The sequence below is a fragment of the Portunus trituberculatus genome, chromosome 48 (assembly GCF_017591435.1).
Source record: "Portunus trituberculatus isolate SZX2019 chromosome 48, ASM1759143v1, whole genome shotgun sequence".
NCBI classification, from domain to species: domain Eukaryota; kingdom Metazoa; phylum Arthropoda; class Malacostraca; order Decapoda; family Portunidae; genus Portunus; species Portunus trituberculatus.
In genome coordinates this window covers 9,084,515-9,109,295 of record NC_059302.1, presented here as the reverse complement: position 1 = coordinate 9,109,295, position 24,781 = coordinate 9,084,515, and the positions used below count along the sequence as shown (strand labels likewise).

General features: G+C 38.5%; 1 protein-coding gene across 2 annotated transcripts in view; it reads left to right on the top strand.

Moving 5' to 3' along the window:
- The window catches only part of LOC123498598 (protein MON2 homolog), a 47,584-nt gene extending 36,942 nt beyond the window's left edge, over nt 1-10,642 (top strand). For both annotated transcript variants that reach the window (XM_045245862.1, XM_045245861.1), the window contains exons 31-33: nt 143-338; nt 2,293-2,375; nt 9,894-10,642. In XM_045245862.1, coding sequence (XP_045101797.1) covers nt 143-338; nt 2,293-2,375; nt 9,894-10,105 — 491 coding nt within the window. In that variant the 3' untranslated portion in view covers nt 10,106-10,642. The remainder of the gene's footprint in view (nt 1-142; nt 339-2,292; nt 2,376-9,893) is intronic.
- Nucleotides 10,643-24,781: the final 14,139 nt, after the last annotated feature.

Genomic DNA, 24,781 nt, shown 5'->3' with positions numbered 1-24,781 from the left:
TAAAAAAAATGGAATTATACAAATATGGTTATGCTTTAGTGTGCTATGCCTCACCCTGTGAGGTGAGTCATGCTTCCACTGTTAAAGATGTAATACTTGAACCTTGGATTTGCAGTAAGAAATATTTGTCTTACTTTGGCAGATAAAGGCTCATCCAGGAAGTCTTTGGAAACAAGCAATGGGTTCACAGCACAAGATTCTACTAGTTCTTTAGCACAGTCAGACTCCACACAGGTCACCACTAAACTGGCTGTCACTTCACTTCTCCATAGATTCAGAGAAGTTCTGGTTAAGTATGTGGAGGATGAGAAGCTCAGTGGAAAATGTCCTTTACCAAGGTTAGTGAAGAAGAGCTCCCATTTCTTCTCTCAGTATTTAATCAAATTTAGATTTAAAATAAAGTGGAACCTCAGGTGCTGCTTTTTAATTAGTCAATTGACAAGCAAAATTTTGAGCACAAAATTGCTCAAGTTGTCATACCATACAAACCACGGGAATATTTACAGCCAAACTAATTGGCTGATTTCTCCCCCTAAAGTTGGCCAAAATACACCTCAAATCTTCAGTTTCAAGGTAGATGCTGGAGGGACTTAAGGTCACCTTTTGTCTGCCCTCATATTATTTGTTATTTTGACATTAAATTAGACAATGGCTGTTTCATTGTAATGGCTGCCAGGCCTCCCACTTAACCTCATGGTGGTCTTTGTTACCCTCCATGCCCGGTACCAAGCTTAAAAACCATAAAACAATCTAAAATAGATTAATCCTTTCCTGGACTCCAGGGCTGTGTTTGAGAGTGTGACTTGGCACACACACACTGTACTACCTGCAGCACATATCCTCAGTCAAAAGCTCTTGTGGGCCTCTCCAGTAAATAAACTAAGGATCATTGTTGCTAAAATAACAGCGTCTAACTGACAGCAAGACAGCATATGCTAATCTTCCTGATGATTATCATGCATCACTAACTATCCTGGAATAGGTGAGGTGCCTTTGTGCTGCAGTCTGCTGTCATGATGTCTTAAGCGAATATGGTGGTCCAAATATAAATCTGGAATCTTGTGACTCCCAAGACTTGCCATACCAGCAGAGCATCTTATTATACTACTTTTTGTTCCTAACCTATATAACTTTTTGTTCCTAGCCTATAGTGGTTATATTCTTAGGTGTTGGGTGAGTCTAGTAAGTTACCCTGCCACATCAAATGGTTTCTCTTTAACATCAGTTAGTTATTTTTACTCTTTTTTTATTGAAATTCAAGTATTAAGTATGGGTGATTTAGCTTACCAAACCATGTAGTGCTATGAATGGTTTGGGTTTTTAGATAAGTATTGTTTTTTTCATAAATATCACATTTGACAACAAAGCCCTACTGTGCTGTCATACAGGCTGAGTTACTGCTTCATTGTCTGATAATGTGAGAGGTGAAGATGAAAATAGAATGCCCTCCATCAGGCTAACCAGCCTTCACCACTCATATTTACCCATGTGCTTAATACATAGAACCAATATTTAGTGAATTAAGGTCAAAATAAACATGATAGATAAATAGCCTATCAGGGAGCTGGTCTTTCTTTCTGACGCGTCTTAGGAGCTGCCAAATACTATCTCAACGGCAGACAAAAGTGAACTGACCATATGTAGAGAGGGTATTAGGGACAAGTGATTCACTGGGAAGTGTTACCATATATCCACTCCAGAGAGGAAGCCTCCAGGACCCAATAATTTGATTATTGGTGGGAAAAATGTTGCTTACATGAATTATCACTATCACTTAAGAATTAATCTAATTTACTTTTTATCTTATGGGGAAAAATTACTTACTCATAAATTGCAATTCAAACGGCGTCCTGAAACAGATTGTACATCAATAGCGAGGTTCCAATATACTTTGAATAACATTATAATATTTGTGCATCACCTTAGGTTAAACGTAAACTTTCCTGGATTCCATTGTACCTGAAAAATATGACTTTGAATTTTATTGCACTAAGTATGTATTTCTATTCTACAATTCATTGATGCATCTGATGGAACAATATACAGAGTAAGATTGTTTTATTTTTATGGATATGAATGGAAAATTTTTTTAAGTCATATGACTGATAAGTCCAGCTGCTAACACTGTTCACCATTTCAAAACTTATCTTTGGATACTAATGGAATTTTCTTCTTTTAGACATGTTAGATGATACATTTGGTATCCAAAATGTGTGTATTTGGTTTAGTCATAAGGTTCATCACATCAAAAGTTTGAAAGATTTGCCATAATATGTTATTGATTTGTTTCAGACATCGTATTGCTGAAATAAGCTTTGTTCTAAAGGCTATTGCTACCTTGTTGTCTTCACTGAAAAAGGCACCAATAGAAAAAGGTAAGTTCAGTAGTGGAATTGTAATTCACTATAAATCTTAGGATCCACAAAAAGTTTCTGAATAACTTTATCACTTTTGGAAAGCACTCATAATAGACATTAATTAGAACAGCCAGGTACAGTAAGATATGTGTGGTAGGGGATTTTAACTATAGGAATGTTGATTGGAGCTTGATGGTGGGTAACAGGAAAGCAGATGAATTCATTAAGGTCATACAGGATAATTTTTTTAAGCAAGTCATTTTAGAACCCCACACGGGGAAATAATATTCTAGATTTAATTCTGACAAACAGGGAGGAGGCAGTTATGCAGGTGGAGGTTGGTGGCCAGCTAGGTAACAGTGATCACAAAGAAATACGGTATACATTGAAATGGCATGAAACTTTTAGAAAAATGAACAATCTGACTTCAGGAAGGCTAATTTTGAAGGTTTAAGGGAGTATTTACAAGTCGCTTGGCAGGGGGAAGGCAGATATAGTCAGGTAGAAGGAAGGGAGGAGCAGAGAAGAGGGGGGAGGTGTGAAGTTGGGATGGGAAGGAGAGAGAGTGAGGAGGAGGGAGAAGCTGGATTAGAACATTGGAGGAATCCCAGTCAGCTGAGGGTTGGTGCTATCTATACTGAGTTCCTAAATAAAATACATGACGGTCAGATAGCCAGCATTCCATATAAAACAATAAAATCACAAAGCAACGACCTTAAGTGGATGACAGACAGATTAAAGCGATGCATAGGGCAAAAAAGGAATATATATATATTAGGCTAAAGGCAAGAAATGAGGCTTTAAGGCTACTATACCATGAATTATTAAGAACATTTAACCCTTAAACTGCAGCGATCGCTTATATAATCAAGCCTCTCAAGTACTGTGACGCGGAGATCGCTTATGTAATCATGAATTTTCACGGGGAATGTTTTGAATTTTCTTGGCGCATTTCCCTTCAGACCTGCTCTTGTGACTCCTCCCCACTTAGTGTTGCCATCATGAGGGCTCCAGATACTATAACAAGGGCCTCACATGAGTTTTTACGGAAAAGTAAGAGACACCTGGCAACTCCTCTTGACTCATCAGGTAGAATCCAGCCTTGAGTGTCATAGAAAACGTAGAAAACTTTATAGGGGAGACCAAATTATGCTATAGTTTACTTCTATCTCAATCAAGAGATTATTGCTATTTATATCAGCTTCTTATGGCATAGGGGCAACAATCCTAGTAGCATTTTGAGCTGTGGTATTGTACAGAGGACTTATGTCATGCAGGACACACAGAAACACACACACACAAAGCTCAATCAAACATTCCCAATACGTACAAAACATCCGTACAGAGAATTCGTGACAGACACACACACACACACACACACAGAAAGCTCAATCAAACATTCCCAATACGTACAAAACATCCGTACAGAGGATTCGTGACGGACACACACACACACACACCGGGTGGAGATATTTGGGTGTGTCTCCTTTCACGTGTAGCCCCTGTTCACCTAGCAGTGAGTAGGTACGGGATGTAAATCGAGGAGTTGTGACCTTGTTGTCCCGGTGTGTGGTGTGTGCCTGGTCTCAGGCCTATCCGAAGATCGGAAACAATGAGCTCTGAGCTCGTTCCGTAGGGTAACGTCTGGCTGTCTCGTCAGAGACTGCAGCAGATCAAACAGTGAATTACACACACACACACACACACACACACACACACACACACACACACACACACAAAGCTCAATCAAACATTCCCAATACGTACAAAACATCCGTACAGAGGATTCATGACGGACACACACACACACACACACACACACACACACACACAAAGCTCAATCAAATATTCCCAATATGTACAAAACATCTGTACAGAGGATTCGTGACACACACACACATACACACACACACACAGCTCAATCAAACATACCCAATACGTACAAAACATCCGTACTGAGGATTTGTGACACACACACACAGATAAAGTTCTATCATACATATATAATATATATATATATAGAGAGAGAGAGAGAGAGAGAGAGAGAGAGAGAGAGAGAGAGCGTAGAAAACGGCCCAGCTTGGTACCATTCAGCTCCCAACCCGGACCATACAGTGCACCCGACATGTCACTAGTTCCCCGCGCTTTTCAAAGCCCACGAAGTTTTGTAGGCCTATTTCTTGCTCTATTTATTTATTTACAGATTCAAAACTTCGGTATTACTGCATTTTGGATGTTTGCCATTCATGGCATACAATTCAAAATATTTTTTTTTCTGACATGGGAATGTTAATATTTTAGGCGCACCAAAGCATTCAGCAGTTAGGAATTAGCAGTTTAAGGGTTAATGGATCCAATTCTGAGTGGGGAATGGGGTGCCACAGGGCTCAGTTTTAGGGCCATTTTTATTTCTAATATATATGAACGACTTGGATAGTGGAATTAATTAGTGATATCAGTAAATTTGCGGACGACACAAAGATAGGTAGATTAATTAGGTCCAATTTGGATGCCAAGGCTTTGCAGGCTGACTTGGATAGGATGAAAGAATGGACAGATAGATGGCAAATGCAGTTCATTATTAACAAGTGCAGGGTACTGAGCGTAAGTAAAGATAATCCAAGCAATAGGTACATGATAGATAACGTGGCACTAGGAAATTCCAAGTACAGGCAACCCCCGCTTAACGAAGGTTCACACAACGAAATTTCATTACAACAAAGGTTTCCTTTTACTACCATCTGCTCATTTAATGAACACCAAACTTGCTTTAACAAAGTTTTTCTCAAGTTTGAAAGCCCCACTGTATCACACAAGTCGACAGGCTTTTGAATACACCAGTGCCTCTCATGGACAAAACATGCACCACTCACTCACCCTAGTTCAAAACAATAACAGCGTCAGCAGCACCTCGCTCTATTTGCCACCAAAATGCCCTGCAATGTCACCTAGTGTTGCTGAGAAGATCAGGAAGTCTCTTACTCTCGAAGTGAAGCTGGATACTATTCACAGACACGAGAGGCGAGAAAACTAATAGCATTGCCTTCCACCATGGCTTAACTCCATCTACTGTCTACCATTTTCATGTCAGCAAACTCTATTATTAGGTTGGTGAGATCATATCTTCCTTGCAAGCTAAAAGAACCACCTGAACTCGTGACTCTGCAATGGATAAAATGGAAAGCCTTGTGGAAATGTGGTACATAAGTTTTGTATGTGATACAATGATGCACCCTTTGTTTACATTACACAGGTTGCCAGCTAGCATATTTCCTGCTCCACTCTCCCTCCCTTCATAAATTTAAGATCATCAACATTATAAAGTTACTTACATACATACATTAGTGTACATTATAATGACTTAGTCTTAAATTAAACTGCTTAAATGTTTAACTTCATAATTTTTACTTTCATTAAACCTTTCACTGTACTATGATGCACTCTCGCTTTGTTTACTCTCAATGGAAGTTCAAGTCAGGGGTTAAACTTGTTATGATTGGTTCACTTAACGAAGGGTTTTTTAGGAACATAACCCCTTCGTTAAGCAGGGGTTGCCTGTATGAGAAAGATTTAGGAGTCATAGTTAGCTCTGATGTCAATACAAGGAAGCAATGTATTGAGGACAGAAATAAGGCAAATAGAGTATTAGGATTCATTTTTAGAAGTGTTAAAAGCAGGAGTCCTGAAGTAATACTAAAATTATACTTGGCGCTGATCAGGCCACATCTTGACTATGTGGTACAAAGGACATAGCTCTGTTGGAGTCAGTGCAAAGGAGAATGACTAAAAAGATACAGGGGATGAGGGATATTCCATTTGAAGAGAGACTGAAAAAACTCAATTTGCATTCTCTAGAGCAGGGGTCTCCAGACTTTTTAATGTAAGGGCCACATTACATATTTCCCTCATTTATGCGGGCCAAAGGAGAAAGAAAAAAAAATCAGTGCCAGTAATTTAATTTCCTCAAATATTAGAGTATAAACTTGGAAAAATTAAAACATCTTGTTGGAAAAAATCAGGGTAAACTAAATAGATTCCTGCATTTAGTTTTATGCAACCAAATTAGTGTGACAAATGATACTGTCGTTTTGACTTCAAAATTTCATTGAAATCAGGTTCCAGATTAGATGAGCCAATTGTAAGAATTGATTTCAAATGATCATCAGACAAATTTGCTCGATAGTTAATTTCACATACAATATACAGTTATACACAACTGATTGGTTGTAATGCACAGCACATACCTACCAGTACTAGTATCTGTGCGTCACATTATCGAGAGAGAGGGAAACTGACTCGGACTGAGCGCCACCAGTCAGCAGCCCCAGCTTTGAATAATTCAGCAATGCCAGTCGTGCGATAATTATTTTTTCAAGGCCACCACACAGGGATTTGTTTGGCGGGCCGGATGAAATTATGTGGCAGGCCGGATGTGGCCCACGGCCCATAGTTTGGAGAGCCCTGCTCTAGAGAGATGAAGGTTAAGAGGAGACCTGAAGTACAGGCAACCCCCATTTAACGAAGGGGTTACGTTCCTAAAAAACACTTCGTTAAGCGAACCGATTATAACAAGTTTAACCCCTGACTTGAACTTCCACTGAGAGTAAGCAAATTGAGAGTGCATCATAGTATGGTGAAAGGTTTAATGAAAGTAAAAATTATGAAGTTTAACATTTAGGCAGTTAAATTAATTTAAGTCATTATAATGTACACTAATCTATGTATGTACGTAGCTTTATAATGTTGATGATCTTAAATTTACGAAAGGAGGGAGAGTGAAACGGGAAAGACACTAACCGGCAACATGTGGAATGTAAACAAAGGGCGCATCATTGTACCGCATACAAAACTTATGTACCACATTTCCACAAGGCTTTCCATTTTATCTATTGTAGAGTCACGAGTTCAGGTGGTTCTTTTAGCTTGTAAGGAAGATACAGTCTCACCAGCCTTCTTAATAGTCTGCTGACTTGAAAATAGTAGAGACAGTAGATGGAGTCAAGATGGTGGCCAGCAATGCTATAGTTCTCTCACCTCTCTCGTGTCTGTGAATAATATCCAGCTTCACTTAGAGAGTAAGAGACTTCCTGGTCTTCTTAGGAATGATAAGCCACATTGCAAGTAGTTTTGGTGGTCAGTTGAGCGAATGAAGACGAGCTGCTGCTGACTCTGTTATGGGAGTGAGTGGTGTGTTGTCCACGAGAATCTTGATCTTGATCTTGATCTTGATTCTACAGATGTCCCAGGATTCTCCTGAGGCAGGCCTTAGTATTTGCGGCTGCTAGTGCATTCAAAAGCTTGTCGGCTTGCGTGATACGGCGGGGCTTTCAAACTTGGAAAAAATTACCTGGATAAAACTTTGTTAAAGCGAGTTTGGTATTCATTAAATGAGCAGATGGTAGTAAAATGAAACCTTCGTTGTAGCGAAATTTCGTTGTGTGAACCTTCGCTAAACGGGGGTTGCCTGTATTTAAGTTGTATAAGGGTTTTAACAAAGGGGATATGAATGTAGTTCTTAGGATCAGTAGCAGGGACAGAACCAGAAATAAAGGGTTTAAACTTGAAAAATTCAAGTTTAGGAAAGAAATGGGAATTAACTGGTTTTCAAACAGAGTAGTTGATGAGTGGAATGGTCTCAGTCGTCATGTAGTCAGGGCTGAGTCAATAGGGAGCTTTCATGGATGGAGAAAATAGATGGAACTAGGTAGCTTAAGGACACAGGGAATGCCTCGTATAGGCTTTGATGGCCTCTTACAGCTTCCCTTTAGTACAATTGGGTTGAATTTTTTTTTTTTTTTTTTTACTATTTATCAGCTAGCAGAATCTTAACCTGTTCTATATGGCGATACATTTTTACCATTATTTTTGGTTATGATAAAACCCTTTTATTTCCATTAGGAAGGGTCTGAATTTCAAAAGATTAATGGCCAGACTCTTCACTATTTCATTCCCAAAATAAGTTTATAAAACTGTATTAAATTGCCAAAAAGTAACCAGAATAAATATGAAAATGCATCCTGGTACTGATGGGGTTAAATCTGTAATCCACTGAGAGCAAAGTAATCTGTTATGCATAAGCTGCATGTGCAACTATGAACATATTACCGAAAGGAAAGAAAATAAAATACAGTGGAGCTTAAGTTTAATTACTGTGTGCTATTCAAAATCAGAAATGTTCAGAAACAAACTATTTTCTCCATAGCAGTTAATCCCTTCGCGCCGGATGTTAAAAAAGCCCCCCTGTATGATATACAGGTGGTAGTGCTCCAGCCTGGAAACTTGTGCAAGCTTGTCATACTTGTCGTCTTTGTGTATTATGTTGCTATTTTTTAGTCACTATGTCGCCTTCGAAGAGGAAAGTGAATGCTTCTCTCTTCGGAGAAAAAGAGAGAGAGAGAGTGACATTTGTTAATATTAGACACAAGCGGGACGCATGTAGCTTATCTTTCGAGAGAAAGAATGGGAGAGAGAGAGAGAGAGAGAGAGAGAGAGAGAGAGAGAGAGAGAGAGAGAGAGAGAGAGAGAGATTTGCTAATATTTTAGACACAAGCGGGACGCATGTAGCTTATTTTTCGAGGAAGAGGGGAAGGGAGGGAAGGGAGAGGGAGACGAAGGGAGGAGAGGAGAGAGAGAGAGAGAGAGAGAGAGAGAGAGATAGAGATGGGAACAGTCTATGCCATTGGGTAATTTTAGACACAAAGCATGTAGCTTATCTTTTGTGATTGGTGGAGACAAGGATGGTGGGAGGAGCACTAGGATTTCAAGGACAGTATACGGCATCTGTAGTTGGTATCCAACACACTATATGGGACAACTGAACTGAAGAAAGCTCAGAAAAGAAATGTGACGTCTACATAGGCGTCACCGTATTTACTACTGGTGCTTCATGACGCCCACATAGGCGTCACCGTAGTGAAAGGGTTAATCTCTTTCTGGACACCAGTCCAGCCAGTCTTTGTGGCTTATGATAAATGTTCCCACTGCTAAAATGGCTGCTCCACATCATCTCCAACTCAGAAATTATTCATCCAAAAAGGACATATTAAATTAACTCTGACCTGGAACTTGTCAGATATTGTTTAGACCATGTAGGTGTTCTCTTTGTCACTGATCTATTGAGAGAAGCCTTACAAAGAGAAACAGAAGAGTAATACTTACTACCAAACTGAAGCTGATCATAAGACTTGCCCCTAAAGACTCTGGGGCATTCCTCATGGACATTATTTTATAAATAGCCTGGTTTCAGTAGGTCTTGCTCGTAGTGCAACTGCACCAGTAAGCAGTGATACTTGCACTTCAGAAAAAAATTCTTGCAACCACTGGCTTTACTATTTTCTTGTTTCCAGTGCAGCTATACCTGTAAGTTTTGGAAATTGCACTTATATCTTTGTTGTTGCTTAACATTTTACCTTTCATATTACTTTCTAAATAAAACTTGCAAAAAAATCATGTTTTGAAAAATACTAGTAGTGAAATGATGTCTTGCACAATTGTACGACTTTCTCATCAGTGAATTATGGTTTCCTTTCATTTCAGTGGATAGCATGACATGGACACAACTGATAGGACTATACCCTCATCTGGTTGAAGTTGGAGGGGCCAGCAGCACTGGCTCTCCCCAGTTGTGGCGTTCCCTTAGAGAAGTACTCCTGCAGTATGCTCAACTCCTGCATCCTCCATCCTCTCCAGCAGGCGAGGTTTGTGATGCCACTGACACTACACACCTGAGCCTTGTGAATGGGACGTGAGAGAACCAGAAATTAGTGGTGGTATTGAATTTCTTACCTAGAACTTATACAGAAAGTGTGGAAAAAGCATATATTCATAGGAATTTTCTTTATTATTACTGTTTTAATTAGTGTCAATGTCATGTTGTCCCATTTTTAAGTACAGCTGTAAATTAGTAATTGTAAATGCAGTAATGGTTTGTTGATAATTACACATGACATTATTAATGTCATAATGTATCTTATTGTTCTTACATTAAGTGGGGAAGAGACCAAGATTGACATTGCTTTGTATTTTATGAATTATTTTACTAAATTTATGCATATGCTTACATTGTTTAAGTACCAATAATTTGTGCAAATGTGTGTGTGTGTGTGTGTGTGTGTGTGTGTGTGTGTGTGTGTGTGTGTGTGTGTGTGTGTGTGCATTTCTCATCTTGAAGTGCAGACAGAGTCTGGTTTTGACTGGAGTACAAATTATAATTGTTTACAATATTTGCAAAAGATTTGTTCTAACAGTTTTGTTGAAATATAGAAATATATTTTTTTTTCAGTTACTATTATTATTTGTTTTGGACATGATGTATTTGTATTATATATTAGTTATATGTTTGTAGGAACTCCAAATATTAATCCTGAATGATTATATAGGAAATGCCTTTTGCTTAAAGTTATATTTACAGTATTTTTATATATATATATATATATATATATATATATATATATATATATATATATATATATATATATATATATATATATATATATAGACACTACACACACACACACACACACACACACACACACACACACACACACACACACACACACACACACACACACACACACACACACATATATATATATATATATATATATATATATATATATATATATATATATATATATATATATATATATATATATATACACACACACACACACACACACACACACACACACACACACACACACACACACACACACACACACACACACACACACACAAGGTCTATTCAAAAGTATCTGACTTTAGATCAAAGCAAAAAAAAAAGAGGAATTTTTCTTTGTTAACTCAATGTACTTCAATGAGCACCTTTTGTTACTCAACAAACTTGATTTGTAGGTCCTTTTTATTACTTGTAACATTTCTGGATGTCTTCTAAGTGCACTTTCATGTTCAGCATTGTCTTCTCAATATGCATGTAAGGTAAGGAAACTGTTAGATATCATAAGGAGCTATGTCAGGAGTGTAAGTAATTTAGCAAACCTGTTTGATTTCCTATTTAGCAAAAAAAAAAAAATCCTGGATTAGGTGCAAAAAAATGTGTAAAAAAATGGGCTAGGATGGTGTTGTGAAGTAGCTCTGACTAGCACAGCTTAAGGATCTTGTGCAGAGTTGTATTGTTTGCAGCTGATCTAGGATTTCTTGTCCAAACACTGAATTTCTAGGTTCACCAGGTTGCTTCTCTTCCAGACATGGCTCCTTGTAATACTTGGCTCTCCTTTACCTTTTCTTTTCAAGATGTTGTTGATACGATCTTTACTCATGAGCCAGGGAGACTTCATGCAGAATGTGATGATGGCAGCTATTCCAAAGCATGACTTCCATAAATGTTTCTAGCAATGGATAGACCAACAGGCAAAGTGTGTGGAGTCAAAGAATCTTTGAAGTACATTAGAATTATACTCAGTAAGTGACCCACTTTTTGTGCCTTCTATTTAATGTTCAGTGCATTTTGAGCTGACCTCGTTTATGTACATATGATTTTATAAAAACAAATTATGTATTAACTCTGTTCTGGCAAACTATGGCTGTGGTTTGGAGTAGTGAGTAATTTTTAATCATTATTGATATGGATGTAAATATGCAATTACCTTACACTTCACCACCTGTCTTATTTATTATTACCTGTTTTCACAGAAGGTGTACAATAAATTTCTTTAATTCTTTATTATGCAAGACAAAACTAAAATTATTAAAAAATGTAAAAATGTAAACTAATTGTTAATCTGAATTTTGTTCCTGTGGCATGTTTGAATTTTTTTTAAAGAAAAGGAAAATTAATCCAGGATAATGATTGAGTGTTATGTGACCTTCCTATGCATTGTGTGGATGTTAATGCACAATCTGGGACCAAGTGATAACCTGCTCTTACAATAGGAATGAATGTTCCATTCCCACTGAAAGGTGTTTCAAAAGTGATATTTCACAAGCAATAGATAAATGTTATATCATCCATATATTTATCCATCATCCTTTTTATTTTTCTTACAATATCTTTTATTTTTTTCTGATTATGTTTTATTGATCTGCCTTTATTTTCTATTACACCTATTTTCTATCCTCAATAGAAAATACAGGTTTTCTGTAGTGTTCAAATAGAGCTTTTTCTGTGTATTTCCTCTGAGAAATAAAGGAAATGAAAATAAGAAAGAATGGTAAAAACAATGCAGTAATTCTTTGCAGTAATGGGCAATTAATTCTGAGGCAGGTATTTTACAATTCTGCCTTGTAATGCATAATGAAAAAGCATACAATGGGAAAAATTGAATTGTGTGTGCCTTTGATTCACAAGTTTGCTGAGATCCTGATCATCAGCTTTATCTTACCAGTGTGTGTGTATTCACCTAGTTGTATTCACCTAGTTGTAATTTTACAGGGCCTGGGTATCATACTCGTGTGGCCCCGTCTCCATATCTACACACATCCAACTTTCCTTTAAAACTATGCACACTCCTCGCTGACACCACCTCCTCACTGAAACTATTCCACACCTCCACACATCTCTGGGGGAAACTATATTTCTTCACATCCTTCAAGCATATTCCCTTGGCTATCTTTTTACTATGCGATCTCATAGTTCGATTTAAATTTTCTTTTCTCAACATCATTTGCTCATTATCCACTTTATCCAAACCGTTCAACAGTTTATAAACTTGTATTAAATCCTCTTTCTCTTCTTTGTTCCAAGGTAAGCAAATTCATTTCTTTTAATCTCTCTTCATAGGTCATTTCTGCCAGTTCTGGAACCATTTTTGTTGCCATTCTCTGCAATCTCTCCAACTTCCTTATATGCTTCTTTTTATAAGGGGACCAAACCACCCCGGCATATTCCAATCTTGGTCTAATTACCGTACTAATTAATTTCTTCATCATATCTTTATCCATATAATGAAAGGCTAATCCAATATTTCTAATCAAATATGTTTCTCCAAACATCTTGTCAATATGAGCCTCAAACTGCCCATGGTCTTGTATTATCACTCCCAAATCCTTTTCCTTTTCCACCTTTTTCAACACTACTTCTTCACCCATCTTATATGACCCTCTTGGCCGTCTTCCACTCTTCCCCATCTCCATTACATGACTTTTGCTCAGATTAAATAACATCTCCCACCTCTTGCTCTACTCCCAAATCCTATCCAGATCTGCCTGTAAAATTTCACAATCTTCTTCACTCCACACACCTACACAACTTCGCATCATCCACAAATAAATTAATATAACTTTTTACTCCCTCTGGCATATCATTACACTCAACCCTCGATTTGCCGGACTAAAAGGGGGGAAGGCTTGTCCGGGAATGGCAAATGTCCGGCAATGGAAAATGTCCGGGGGTCTACCCCCTTGCCGGACTTTACCCTATACAGGTTGAACCCCGCTTTAACGGCACGCGATTTACCGGAATCCCGTGTTTAACGGCAAAAATTTCCGGTGGGAACATAGTGTTGTCTTTAACGGCATTTCGGCACCTGCACCAGCTGTACCAGGAAGTTGGAAAATAAATCAGACGTTTTTGTTCAGAAAACAAAACTGAGGAGAAGAAAGAGACTTTGCACCAGATGTGGAAGACAAGAGAAAGAAAAATAAAAGAAAGGCAGGATCAGGAAGAATAGAAGTAACAGGAGGTGCCGAGGCAAAGGCAAAACCTCCGACGACCATCATCATCATCATCATCATCTCACCACGTGGGGCCGTAACACATGCCAATGCCAGTACTAGACGTGTATGTCCGCCCGCGCTGCCATCTATAGTGCCCGATTTGCGAACTTTGTCTGGCGCGGTAGTTTGAAATCGACTTGTCCCGGACTTTTTTTTTTTTTTTTTTTTTTTCCACAGACTCTTGTCCGGCAAATCCGAAATCCGGCAAATGGAGGTCCGGCAAATCGAGGGTTGAGTGTAATATAGACAAGGAAAAGTATTGGTGCCAGCACTGAACCTTGTGGGACTCCACTCTCCACCACCAACCAGTCCAACTTTGCATCCCTTATTACCGTTCTCATCTCCCTGCATCTCAAGTAGTTTTCCATCCACTTTAACACTTTTCCCTTCAGTCCTCCATAAATCTCTAATTTCCATAGCAGTCTCATGTAAGGTACCTTATCAAAAGCTTTTTTTAAATCCAAATATACACAGTCCATCCATCCCTCTCTCTCTTGTATTTTGTCAACCACTCTTGAATAAAAGCTCAGTAGATTTGTTACACATGACCTCCCTTTCCTAAAGCCAAATTGATGATCCGATAATAACTTATGATCCTCCAGGAACCATATCCAATATTTCTTTATCACCCTCTCACAAATCTTACCGACCACACTTGTTAAAGGCACAGGTTTATAGTTAAGAGGCTCTTCCTTACTGCCTCCCTTATAAATGGGCACCACTTCACCTCTTTTCCACTCTACCGGTACTTTCCCGGTTTCTAATGAGCACCTTATAATATCATATAATGGATCTATCAATTCTTCTTTACATTCCTTCAATAATTTGCCTGAAACTTCATCTGGTCCCATCGCTTTATCATCTTTAAGTTCCCCCAACATTTTATATAACTCCTTTTTAGGTATCTTAATGTCATCCATGTGCACATTTCCTTCTACATTTTGAGGCTTTACAAACATTGTTTCTTTAGTAAATACTTGTTGAAACCTATTATTTAGCAATTCCACGATATTCTTAGGGTCATCTACTATCCCTTGCTCTCCTTTTAATCTTTCAATGGACTCTCTCTTTTTAAGTTAACCATTTATGAACCTGTAAAATAATTTTGGATGTTCCTTACTCTTGTCTACAATATCTTTTTCAAATTTTCTTTCCTCTTCCCTCCTTACCCTCACATACTCATTTCTCGCCACTCTATAATTCTCCTTATTTAGTATATTTTTGCTCTTTTTCCAACTTTTCCAAGCCACATCTCTTTTCTTTAGCCTTAACACAAGTTGCATTAAACCAATCCTTTCTTCCTTCCTCTCTCGGTTTATACTTTGGTACAAATTTCATAATTCCTTCTTTATAATATTTCATAAAATCTTTTTTTTTTTTTTTTTTTTTTTTTTTTTGCACTTCTCTGACTTGTAACATCTCCCAATCTAATGTTCTAAAATAATTTTTCAAATATTCTGTGTCCATCTTTCTATAATTCAATCTACCACTCCTGTGTCTCATCTCTCCTTCACTGTGTTATTGCCATCTAACTAAATTCATCTGTGCTGTATACCTCTCACCTAATTCCTCTGACTATGTAAAATTCTTTGACTATTTGACTTCCAAGGTGGAGCACATCTTATCTCACTTTCCTTTTGCTGAGATCTCCATTTTAGGGGATTTCAATGTTCACCACCAGCTTTGGCTTTCATCTTCTTTCACTGACCAACCTGGTGAACAAACCTTCAACTTTGCTATCCTTCATGACCTAGAGCAGCTAGTGAAGTTCCCTACCCGTATTCCTGACCGCCTTGGAGACACGCCCAACATTCTTGATCTTTTCCTAACCTCCAACCCTTCTGCTTACTCTGTTAAACTTTCCTCTCCGTTGGGCTCCTCCGACCACAATCTAATTTCCGTTACCAGTTCTATCACTCCAGTGCAGCCTCAGGACCCGCCTAAGCGGAGGTGCTTCTGGCATTTTAACTCTGCTAAGTGGAAGGAACTAAGGCAGTACTATTCTGATTTCCTTGGGATGATTATTGTTTTCATGTCAGAGATCCTTCTCTTTGTGCCGAGCGCATAACAGAGGTGATTATCTCTGGCATGGAGCTATACATTCCTCATACTTTCTCTAACCCTAAAGCTAAAAGCCTTGGTTTAACTCTGCTTGTTCTCGTGCTGTCAATGATAGAGAGGCGGCTCACAAACGGTTCCGTAGCCATCCAACTGCTGAAACTCATGCCCTATATATTTCTGCCCGTAATCATGCCAAATCTATTCTCCAACTTACTAAAACTCTTTCATCAATAGAAAATGTCAAAGTCTTTCCAATTCTAACTCCTCTCGAGATTTCTGGCATCTAGCCAATAATATCTCTAACAACTTTACTTCTTCGTCTTTCCCTCCTTTACTTCATCCAGATGGCTCTACAGCTGTCTCTTCTTTTCTAAAGCTGAACTCTTCGCTCAAACCTTTGCTACCAACTCAACTTTGGATGATTCTGGGCATATTCCTCCTACTCCTCCACCCTCTGACTACTTCATCCCTAAAATTAAAATTCTTTATAAAGACGTTTTCCTGGCCCTCTCTGGCCTTGATTCTCGGAAGGCTTACGGTCCGGATGGAGTCCCTCCTGTTGTTCTCAAAACTGTGCTTCCGAACTCGCTCACTGCCTGGTCAAACTCTTTCATCTGTGTCTCTACTTCTATTTATCCTTCTTGCTGGAAGTTTGCTCACATTCAACCTGTCCCTAAAAAAGGTGACCACTCCAATCCTTCTAACTACCGCCCTATAGCTTTGATTTCCTGCCTTTCTAAAGCCTTTGAGTCTATCCTTAATAGGAAGATAATGAGGCATCTATCAGCTCACAACCTTCTCTCTGATTGCCAGTATGGTTTCCGTAAAGGCAGATCTACTGGTGATCTTCTTACTTTCCTAACTGAATCTCAAAAACTCAATTTCTACAACTATCTACTCGACATAACCTTCCAGACAACTATCCTCTCTTCTTCAATAACACTCAACTTCCCCTCTCCTCTACATTAAACACACTCGGTCTATCCTTCACTAAAAATCTAAACTGGAAATTTCACATCTCTACTCTTGCTAAATCAGCTTCCAAGAAGTTAGGTGTCCTATGGCGTCTTCGTCCATTTTCTCTCCTCCCAGCTGCTTGCTCTGTACAAGGGCCTTATCCGCCCGTGTATGGAGTATGGCTCTCATGTCTGGGGATCCACACACAGCTTTACTAAACAAGGTGGAATCTAAAGCTTTTCGTCTTATCAACTCTTCTCCTCTAACTGACTGTCTTGATTCTTTAAGTCACCGCCGCAATGTTGCATCTTTATCTGTCTTCTACCGCTGTTTTCATGCTGTCTGCTCTTCTGAACTTGCTAACTGCATGCCTTCCCCCTCCTGCGGCCTCGCTGCACAAGACTCTCTACTTCTTCTCATCCCTATTCTGTCCATCTTCCTAATGCAAGAGTTAACCAGTATCTTCACTCCTTCATTCCCTACACTGGTAAACTCTGGAACTCTCTACCTGTGTCTGTATTTCCACCTGCCTATGACTTAAACTCTTTCAAAAGAGGAGTGTCAAGACACCTCTTACGTTAACTGGACCCTCCTTTTAGATTTTTTTTGTTTTTTCTCTTTCTACTTTCTTCTTAACAGGGCCTGGCAACCAGCGGGATTTTTTTTTCCAACACTTTGTTTGCCCTTGGCCAGTGCCCTTGTAATGTAAAAAAAAAAAAAAAAAAAAAAAAAAATCTACATTTCCATAACCACATGATCACTCTTCCCCAATGGACATATATTGTATATCCCCAGATAGGTACACTTCTCGTGTTAACACCAAATCCAGTCTAGCCGGTTCATCATCTTCTCTATATCTAGTATTTTCTTTCACCCTCTGTTCCATCATATTTTCCATGATTAGATTAAGGAATCTCTCTCCCCATGCTTCCTCTCCAACACCACTTACTAGATTTTCCCAATCCACTTCTTTACAATTAAAATCTCCTACTAGTATTACCTTTCTTTTTCCAGTTAATACACTTTCCAAACTGTGTAAAGTATCCTTGATCATATTGTTGTATTCCCTTAATGTCCAGAATTTGTTTTTGGAGGTACATAGGTCACCATGATTATTAATTCTTTTCCATCACTTTTTAACCTTATGCTTATCACTTCTGCATTGTTGTTCCCATACCAAACCTTATCCACATTTATCTCCTTCTTCGTCATAATCATAACTCCTCCTCCACCTTTACCCTCTCTATCCTTTCTCCATATATTATATTTATTATACAAATTTACCTTTGTTTTTCATGTAATTTTGTCTCAGTCAAACACACTATATCAGGCTTCTCCACCATCACATAGTCTTGCAATTCTAATCTACTTGACAGTATCCCATCTATATTAGTATACATTACGGTCCACCTACTGCTCCCTCTAGGGGTTCCTCCGTATTCCTTCTTTCCACATACCATTTTCTGACTCTCTCCTATAACTCTCCAAAAAAACTTTTCTTTTCCTCTTCAGACCGTTCATCATTTTTCCTTCTCGCCTCTTCCAACAATTCCTTATATCTTCTCTCTTCCTCATTTCCATTTTTTCTTACGTACACCTCTTTACAACCTTCTACCTCTCTTAATTTTGATGTTCTATATAAAATGTCCTCCGCAGATTGTTGTGACTTCAGTACTACTTTAATCGGTCTCCTTACTCCCTCCTTATACGGACCCAGTCTATGGATCTCTTCCACTTCTTCTTGTAGGTCTTTTTTTTCATCATCATTTAGATTTTTAAACAGATCTCTTACCGTTTTTAATTCTTCTTTAATTCTCTTAGGCTTATATGTTATATTTTGTTCTTTCATCCCAAATATTAACACACACTTCTTCTTTTCTGCTATTTCTCTTATCAATGTTTCCTTATTCTTCATAACATTAACCAGTTCCTTAGACCTTTCTTTTTTGTCTTCATTCAACTGATCTTTAATTATTTCTTGTAATCCAACCATCTCAGCTTCCCTCGACTCAGTCCATTGTGTTTTCTTCAGTTCCCACTCCCTTTTAAACCTTTCACTTTGCTCACTGATCATTTCCTTAAAGTCATCTTTCTCCTTTACGATTTTCTCCATTTTCTCCTCCAACCATCTCTTATATTTTTCAACCTCCACTCTCAAGTGTGCATTCTCATCCACCAATCGTTTTTCATTTTCCTCCAGTCTCTTGACTCTTTCCTTCAAAGTCTTGCGGAATTCTCTATCCTGCTGTGTGTGTTTCACTGTTTGATCTGCTGCAGTCTCTGACGAGACAGCCAGACGTTACCCTACGGAATGAGCTCAGAGCTCATTATTTCCAATCTTCGGATAGGCCTGAGACCAGGCACACACCACACAGCGGGACAACAAGGTCACAACTCCTCGATTTACATCCCGTACCTACTCACTGCTAGGTGAACAGGGGCTACACGTGAAAGGAGACACACCCAAATATCTCCACCCGGCCGGGGAATCGAACCCCGGTCCTCTGGCTTGTGAAGCCAGCGCTCTAACCACTGAGCTACCGGGTGTGTGTGTGTGTGTGTGTGTGTGTGTGTGTGTGTGTGTGTGTGTGTGTGTGTGTGTGTGTGTGTGTGTGTGTGTGTGTGTTATCATTCTTTATGTCTATTTTTCTTACTCTGCAGAGTAGACTACACTTTTTACTCAAAGTAAAAATTTCTCCTACTGTAACTAAGTAACAAACACTTATTTTCTTATGGTAAGGAACATGGACTGAATTCACCTTGACTTGCCAAAACATAGTTTCAAGACACATGGGGAGGGAAATATAGGTCACCAGGTTTAAAAATGGCCTTTGCATCATATGATGCAAGTCTCAGTGATATGCTGTTCATCATATGACTAGATCACAGTTTATGGGTGAATAAAAACCAACTGGCACCCTCAGCTTGAGAGACTGGCAGGTAACATGTTGCCACTCAGATGGCAACAATGCTACATTTACTTATGGTAAGATTGGACCTCTAACTGGTGATACTAAAGGCCATGGACAGTACCATCATATGCGAGGTCTAATGGATCCACCTTCGCCATCTCCCACTCTACGCCCAGGTTTAGTCTGATCGATCAGAATTAAGCTCTCAGAGTGATGCTGAGTTAACTTCTTAACATACTGCACAGATTTTGAGGAGGAGGAAGAACTTGTAATAAAAAGCATGAAAAAAAATTAGTTACACTTTACCTTATATGAAAATTAATGATTTCAAAAATTTGTAAATTTTAGAAAGCCTAAATGAAAACATGACCATTGATTTGTTTAGTCTATCTCAGAGAATCAAAAGTTAAAAGGAAAAGTTTAATGAAAAAATTAGTTACAGTTTACCTTACTCTTAACAAGGAATTTCAGAAAGTTTTCATCAAAGAGTATAGGAACAATAGTGCCAGTAATGAAAAGAAATGTTCCGGGAAGTCTCCAAATTAAAGTTCTCCTCACCATCAAAGAAGTGAAAAATATGTTTAGAAGCCTCAGGGCAGATTTGGCACCAGGACCTAATGGAATCCATCCTTCAGTGCTCAAGTAATGTGCAACTGAGCTGGCACATCCACTCTGGCTGATAGATAGGGCTTCAATTTGCACTGAGAAGCTGCACAAGACCTGTCTAAAGCCAATGTATGCCTCATTTTCAAGGATGGGTATACGACCAAGCCCATGAGCTGACAACATATACAGTAATGAAAAGTTACTGAGAAGAGACAAAGACCACTTGCTCAAGACCTATCTACACAGATTTAGAGTTAAAAAAATCTTACCTGATACAGTTACATAAGAGCATAAAAATATCAGAAAATGAGGGAAACTGCAAGAGGTTGCCACGCCTACACATGAAAGTTCTCGTATGAGCAAAGCTACTTAATTCTACCTATCATCTCCATCTATAGATCTGTCCAACCTTTTAAATCTTATTGATTCCGCACCAACAACATGATTACTGAGTCTGTTCCATTCATCAACCACTGTTAGAGAACCCGTTTCTTTCTTGAAACTTGAATTTCTCAAGCTTAAACCCATAGTTTCTGGTTCTAACCTAGCTACTGATCCTAAGAACTTTGCTCATGTCCCTTTTGTTATAAGCCCTATAATGCTTCAATACTTCTATCAAGTCCCCTCTTAACCTGTCTTTCTATAAGGAATGCAAATTTAGTTTCTTTAATCTTGCTTTGTAGGAAATACCTGCAATATCCCTCCTCTCTTGTATCTTTTAGATATGTATTCTTCTTTGCACTAATTCTAATAGACCTATATCCTTCCTATAATGTGGAGACCAGAACTGCACTGCATAATCTAGATGTGGTCTAACCAGCGCCAAATATGATTTTAGAAGGCATGACTTTCCTTCATAAAGCCATGCTGAGAGTGGTTTATCAAGTTGTGTTTGTTTAGATGCTCCTTTATGTTCCTTGCTATTATTGACTCCATTAATTTACCTACCAATGAAGTAAAGCTGACAGGTCTATAATTATAAATGCTAGGGTTTTATCTCCTTTCTTAAATATGGGTACAACATTAGCTTGCCTCCACATTATCAGTACCTCACCTGACTCTACTTACATTCTAAAGGCTGATGCTAACAGCTCACTTTACATTCCTTAAACATTCTTGGGTATATTTCATCAGGTTCTGATGACTTGAATTTTTTAGTCAATCTATCTCATGTTCTACTGTCTCCTTAGTTATGTAAATATGTCAGCTTCTCACTCTTGAGTATTCTCTAAAATACTGTTCACTATCTAGAATTCCCAACATGTTTTCCTGAGTGAAAACAGTCAAGAAATACTCGTTCATAATTTTACTAATCTACTCCCCAGAACTAACCAGCTCCCCATTAGCTGCCCTCAGAGTTGTTGCAATGGGGTAGGCAACATAGGCATTTGCCTAGGGACCCTGGGGGCCCCAACGGATGGCTGATAGTGCATATGGACTATGGATATAAGACCAAGGTGTTGCAGTTCTTCCTTTCCACTTCAATTCCTTTTTTTTTTTTTTTTTTTTTTTTTTTTAGTTCAGTTGCATTTTAGCATATTTAATTTTCTTTACATTTCGGTTATGTTTGTTTTTCTGTCATTCATATAGTGTGTGTAAAGTTTGCATTGAGTTTGTTATTTATGATATTTATCATTTATTTTATATGTTAATTCTTTAATAAAATATTTATTTACTGATCCGTTGTCCTGAACTTCATTCATCATCATTCTAGGCCAGGGGCCCCCATGGTCCTTCTTGCCTAGGGCCCCCAGGGGGTATAGGAATGCCCCTGGCTGCCCTTAAATGACCTATTTGTTCTCTAGTTTTCATCTTACATGAAAAATCTTTGCATCCGTCTTTGCCTGGTTGGCTACCTTCACCTCATAATTGCGTTTAGCTTTCCTAGTTAACCTTTTAACTGTTCTACCTAATTTGTTACATTATGGCCTTAAAACCTCATCTCCTGCCTTTAATTTATAATTTCCTATATATACTCCTCTTCTGTCCTTTGTAGTGTTTTAATCTATGTCATCAATTAGGGTCATTTGTGATCTTATTGTTCTACATGGACTTGTGGTAAAATTCGTATGGAATAAGACAAGTATAGTGTTTGGTTTTACTGGTTTTACATGGCTGCAATGTGGTGGATGATGGGGACAACGTTGATGTATAGCTTGCTTGTTGAGGTATTTTATACCATTCCTCATAGCTGATTACTAATGATATTTGCTCTTGGAGTGAGCATATATCAAACGGGTATATATATAGTGCTTCTGAGAAACACGAAATCAACATTCACTGAGATAAGAAGGAAGATGTGACCTGCCGAGTTTGAATTGGTCTGAGGATACTATTACAAGTACCTACCTGTAATCTTGGTTGGAATGTCCGCCTCTAGATAGAGAAGTGAGAACAAGCGAAAGCGAGACGCTTATTGCTACTCTGTGTCTCCTCCAGCTGCAGCCGCCTGACACCCGTGACCCGTGTAACTGACTGGGCCGGATTCGAAGTGGGCTCATTCAGGTTCAGCCGGGAGTTCGGAACTGTTCAGTCCCAGATCTTTGCTGGTTCACTCATTAAGGTGGATTGTCAAACAAATTGACAATAATACCCAACACCCTTAAATCATAATCTTGTTGGAATATAATTCCGATAGGATGAAGAAAGTAAGATGACCCCAGACTAAGAAGGAACGCTTCAGGGAATGTATAGTTTCAAAACACGTCAGAGAATGCAGTTCCAACAACTCAAACTCATATCATACACAGAGAATGGTAGTCGCGGGTTACTTTTACTTATGCGAAATTATGAATTGACATAAAGGAAAGCAATAAATTTGATTGCCTAAATTTTTCGAGGGAGTCCGAAGGAAAGGCGAGCACTTGGACAGTGTTTTTCCCACGTTGAAGATATAGTATATAAAATAAAATCAGTAAAACCAAAATCACCATACCTGTCTTATCCCACACCAGTGTCACCATAAGTCCTTTCGTGCTCTCAACAACCATTGCTCTCTTGTGTACTAACCAACAGAAGCACCAAAATTATCACCAACGCTATGAACACAGCCGTTACTGTGACGGCCCCGTCACCTCAGGCATACTGGCGCGGCGGCGCCTTGCAACATGCAGCCCGCGTTACTACCACTAACGCCACCACAAAGGAATGAATATCCAGTCTGTCTGTCTGTTAGATTGCCACTCTGTGGAGTGGTGCGGGCCTTTCAGCCTGATGGCGGCCCACAGGTGGGTGGGAATATCCAAGATAGAATTCTTGATATAGAATCCCTGGCCACCACCAGCAATTGGTGTAGAATATACTTATTAGTTATTAACTACTTATGTATAATATTGATGGCTGACTACCAGACGTGGATTCTACAGTGCATGTGGTCATGATGTTAAAGCAGTGGTACACAAGACACGTGGTGAAGGCGAGGAACACTCACTCTGGATGCTCCTTTCGTCGCAGGCGTCTGCGCAAACCCGCAATGCCCATTTACCAATGTTCCAATCCCTTTTGTGTTTCAGATTTATACATGAAATAAAGAACGAAAAATACTATTTCTGCATGCATATATAGCGTACATACATATATAGATACTTTTTTTTTCAGTTCACCATAATGTATATCTTGATCTGAACAATACTCTCTACGAGTTTCCTTCAATAGATCTAGGTCTAGGATCTGTAGGAAGCAAGGAGGTTGAATAACTGAAGGCGGCATGACGTCACAAAAGTGATGCCAGAGCGCTATTGGTCCGCTGCTTGCCCCTAAAAACCCCCCACACCATTACTCCCAATGAAATACCACGATTTAACAGCCAACCATTGAAAATACACTGCAACGCACGAGTTACGCTCCTTATTTTTCGTCATGTCCATGTTTCGAGGCTGCCTACCATATTATGTGACCTCAGAAGACTCGTAATAGTCGTGGCATACCGTGCCACGAAGATTTAGACGGTAAATCATAAACATACAAATTAGATAATGCAGTTTTTCAGCTTTGCTGGGAATCTGTCTTGGGGAAACGTATGGCTGAAACCATATATATATATATATATATATATATATATATATATATATATATATATATATATATATATATATATATATATATATATATATATATATATATATATATATATATATATATATATATATATATATATATATATATATATATATATATATATATATATATATATATATATATATATATATATATATA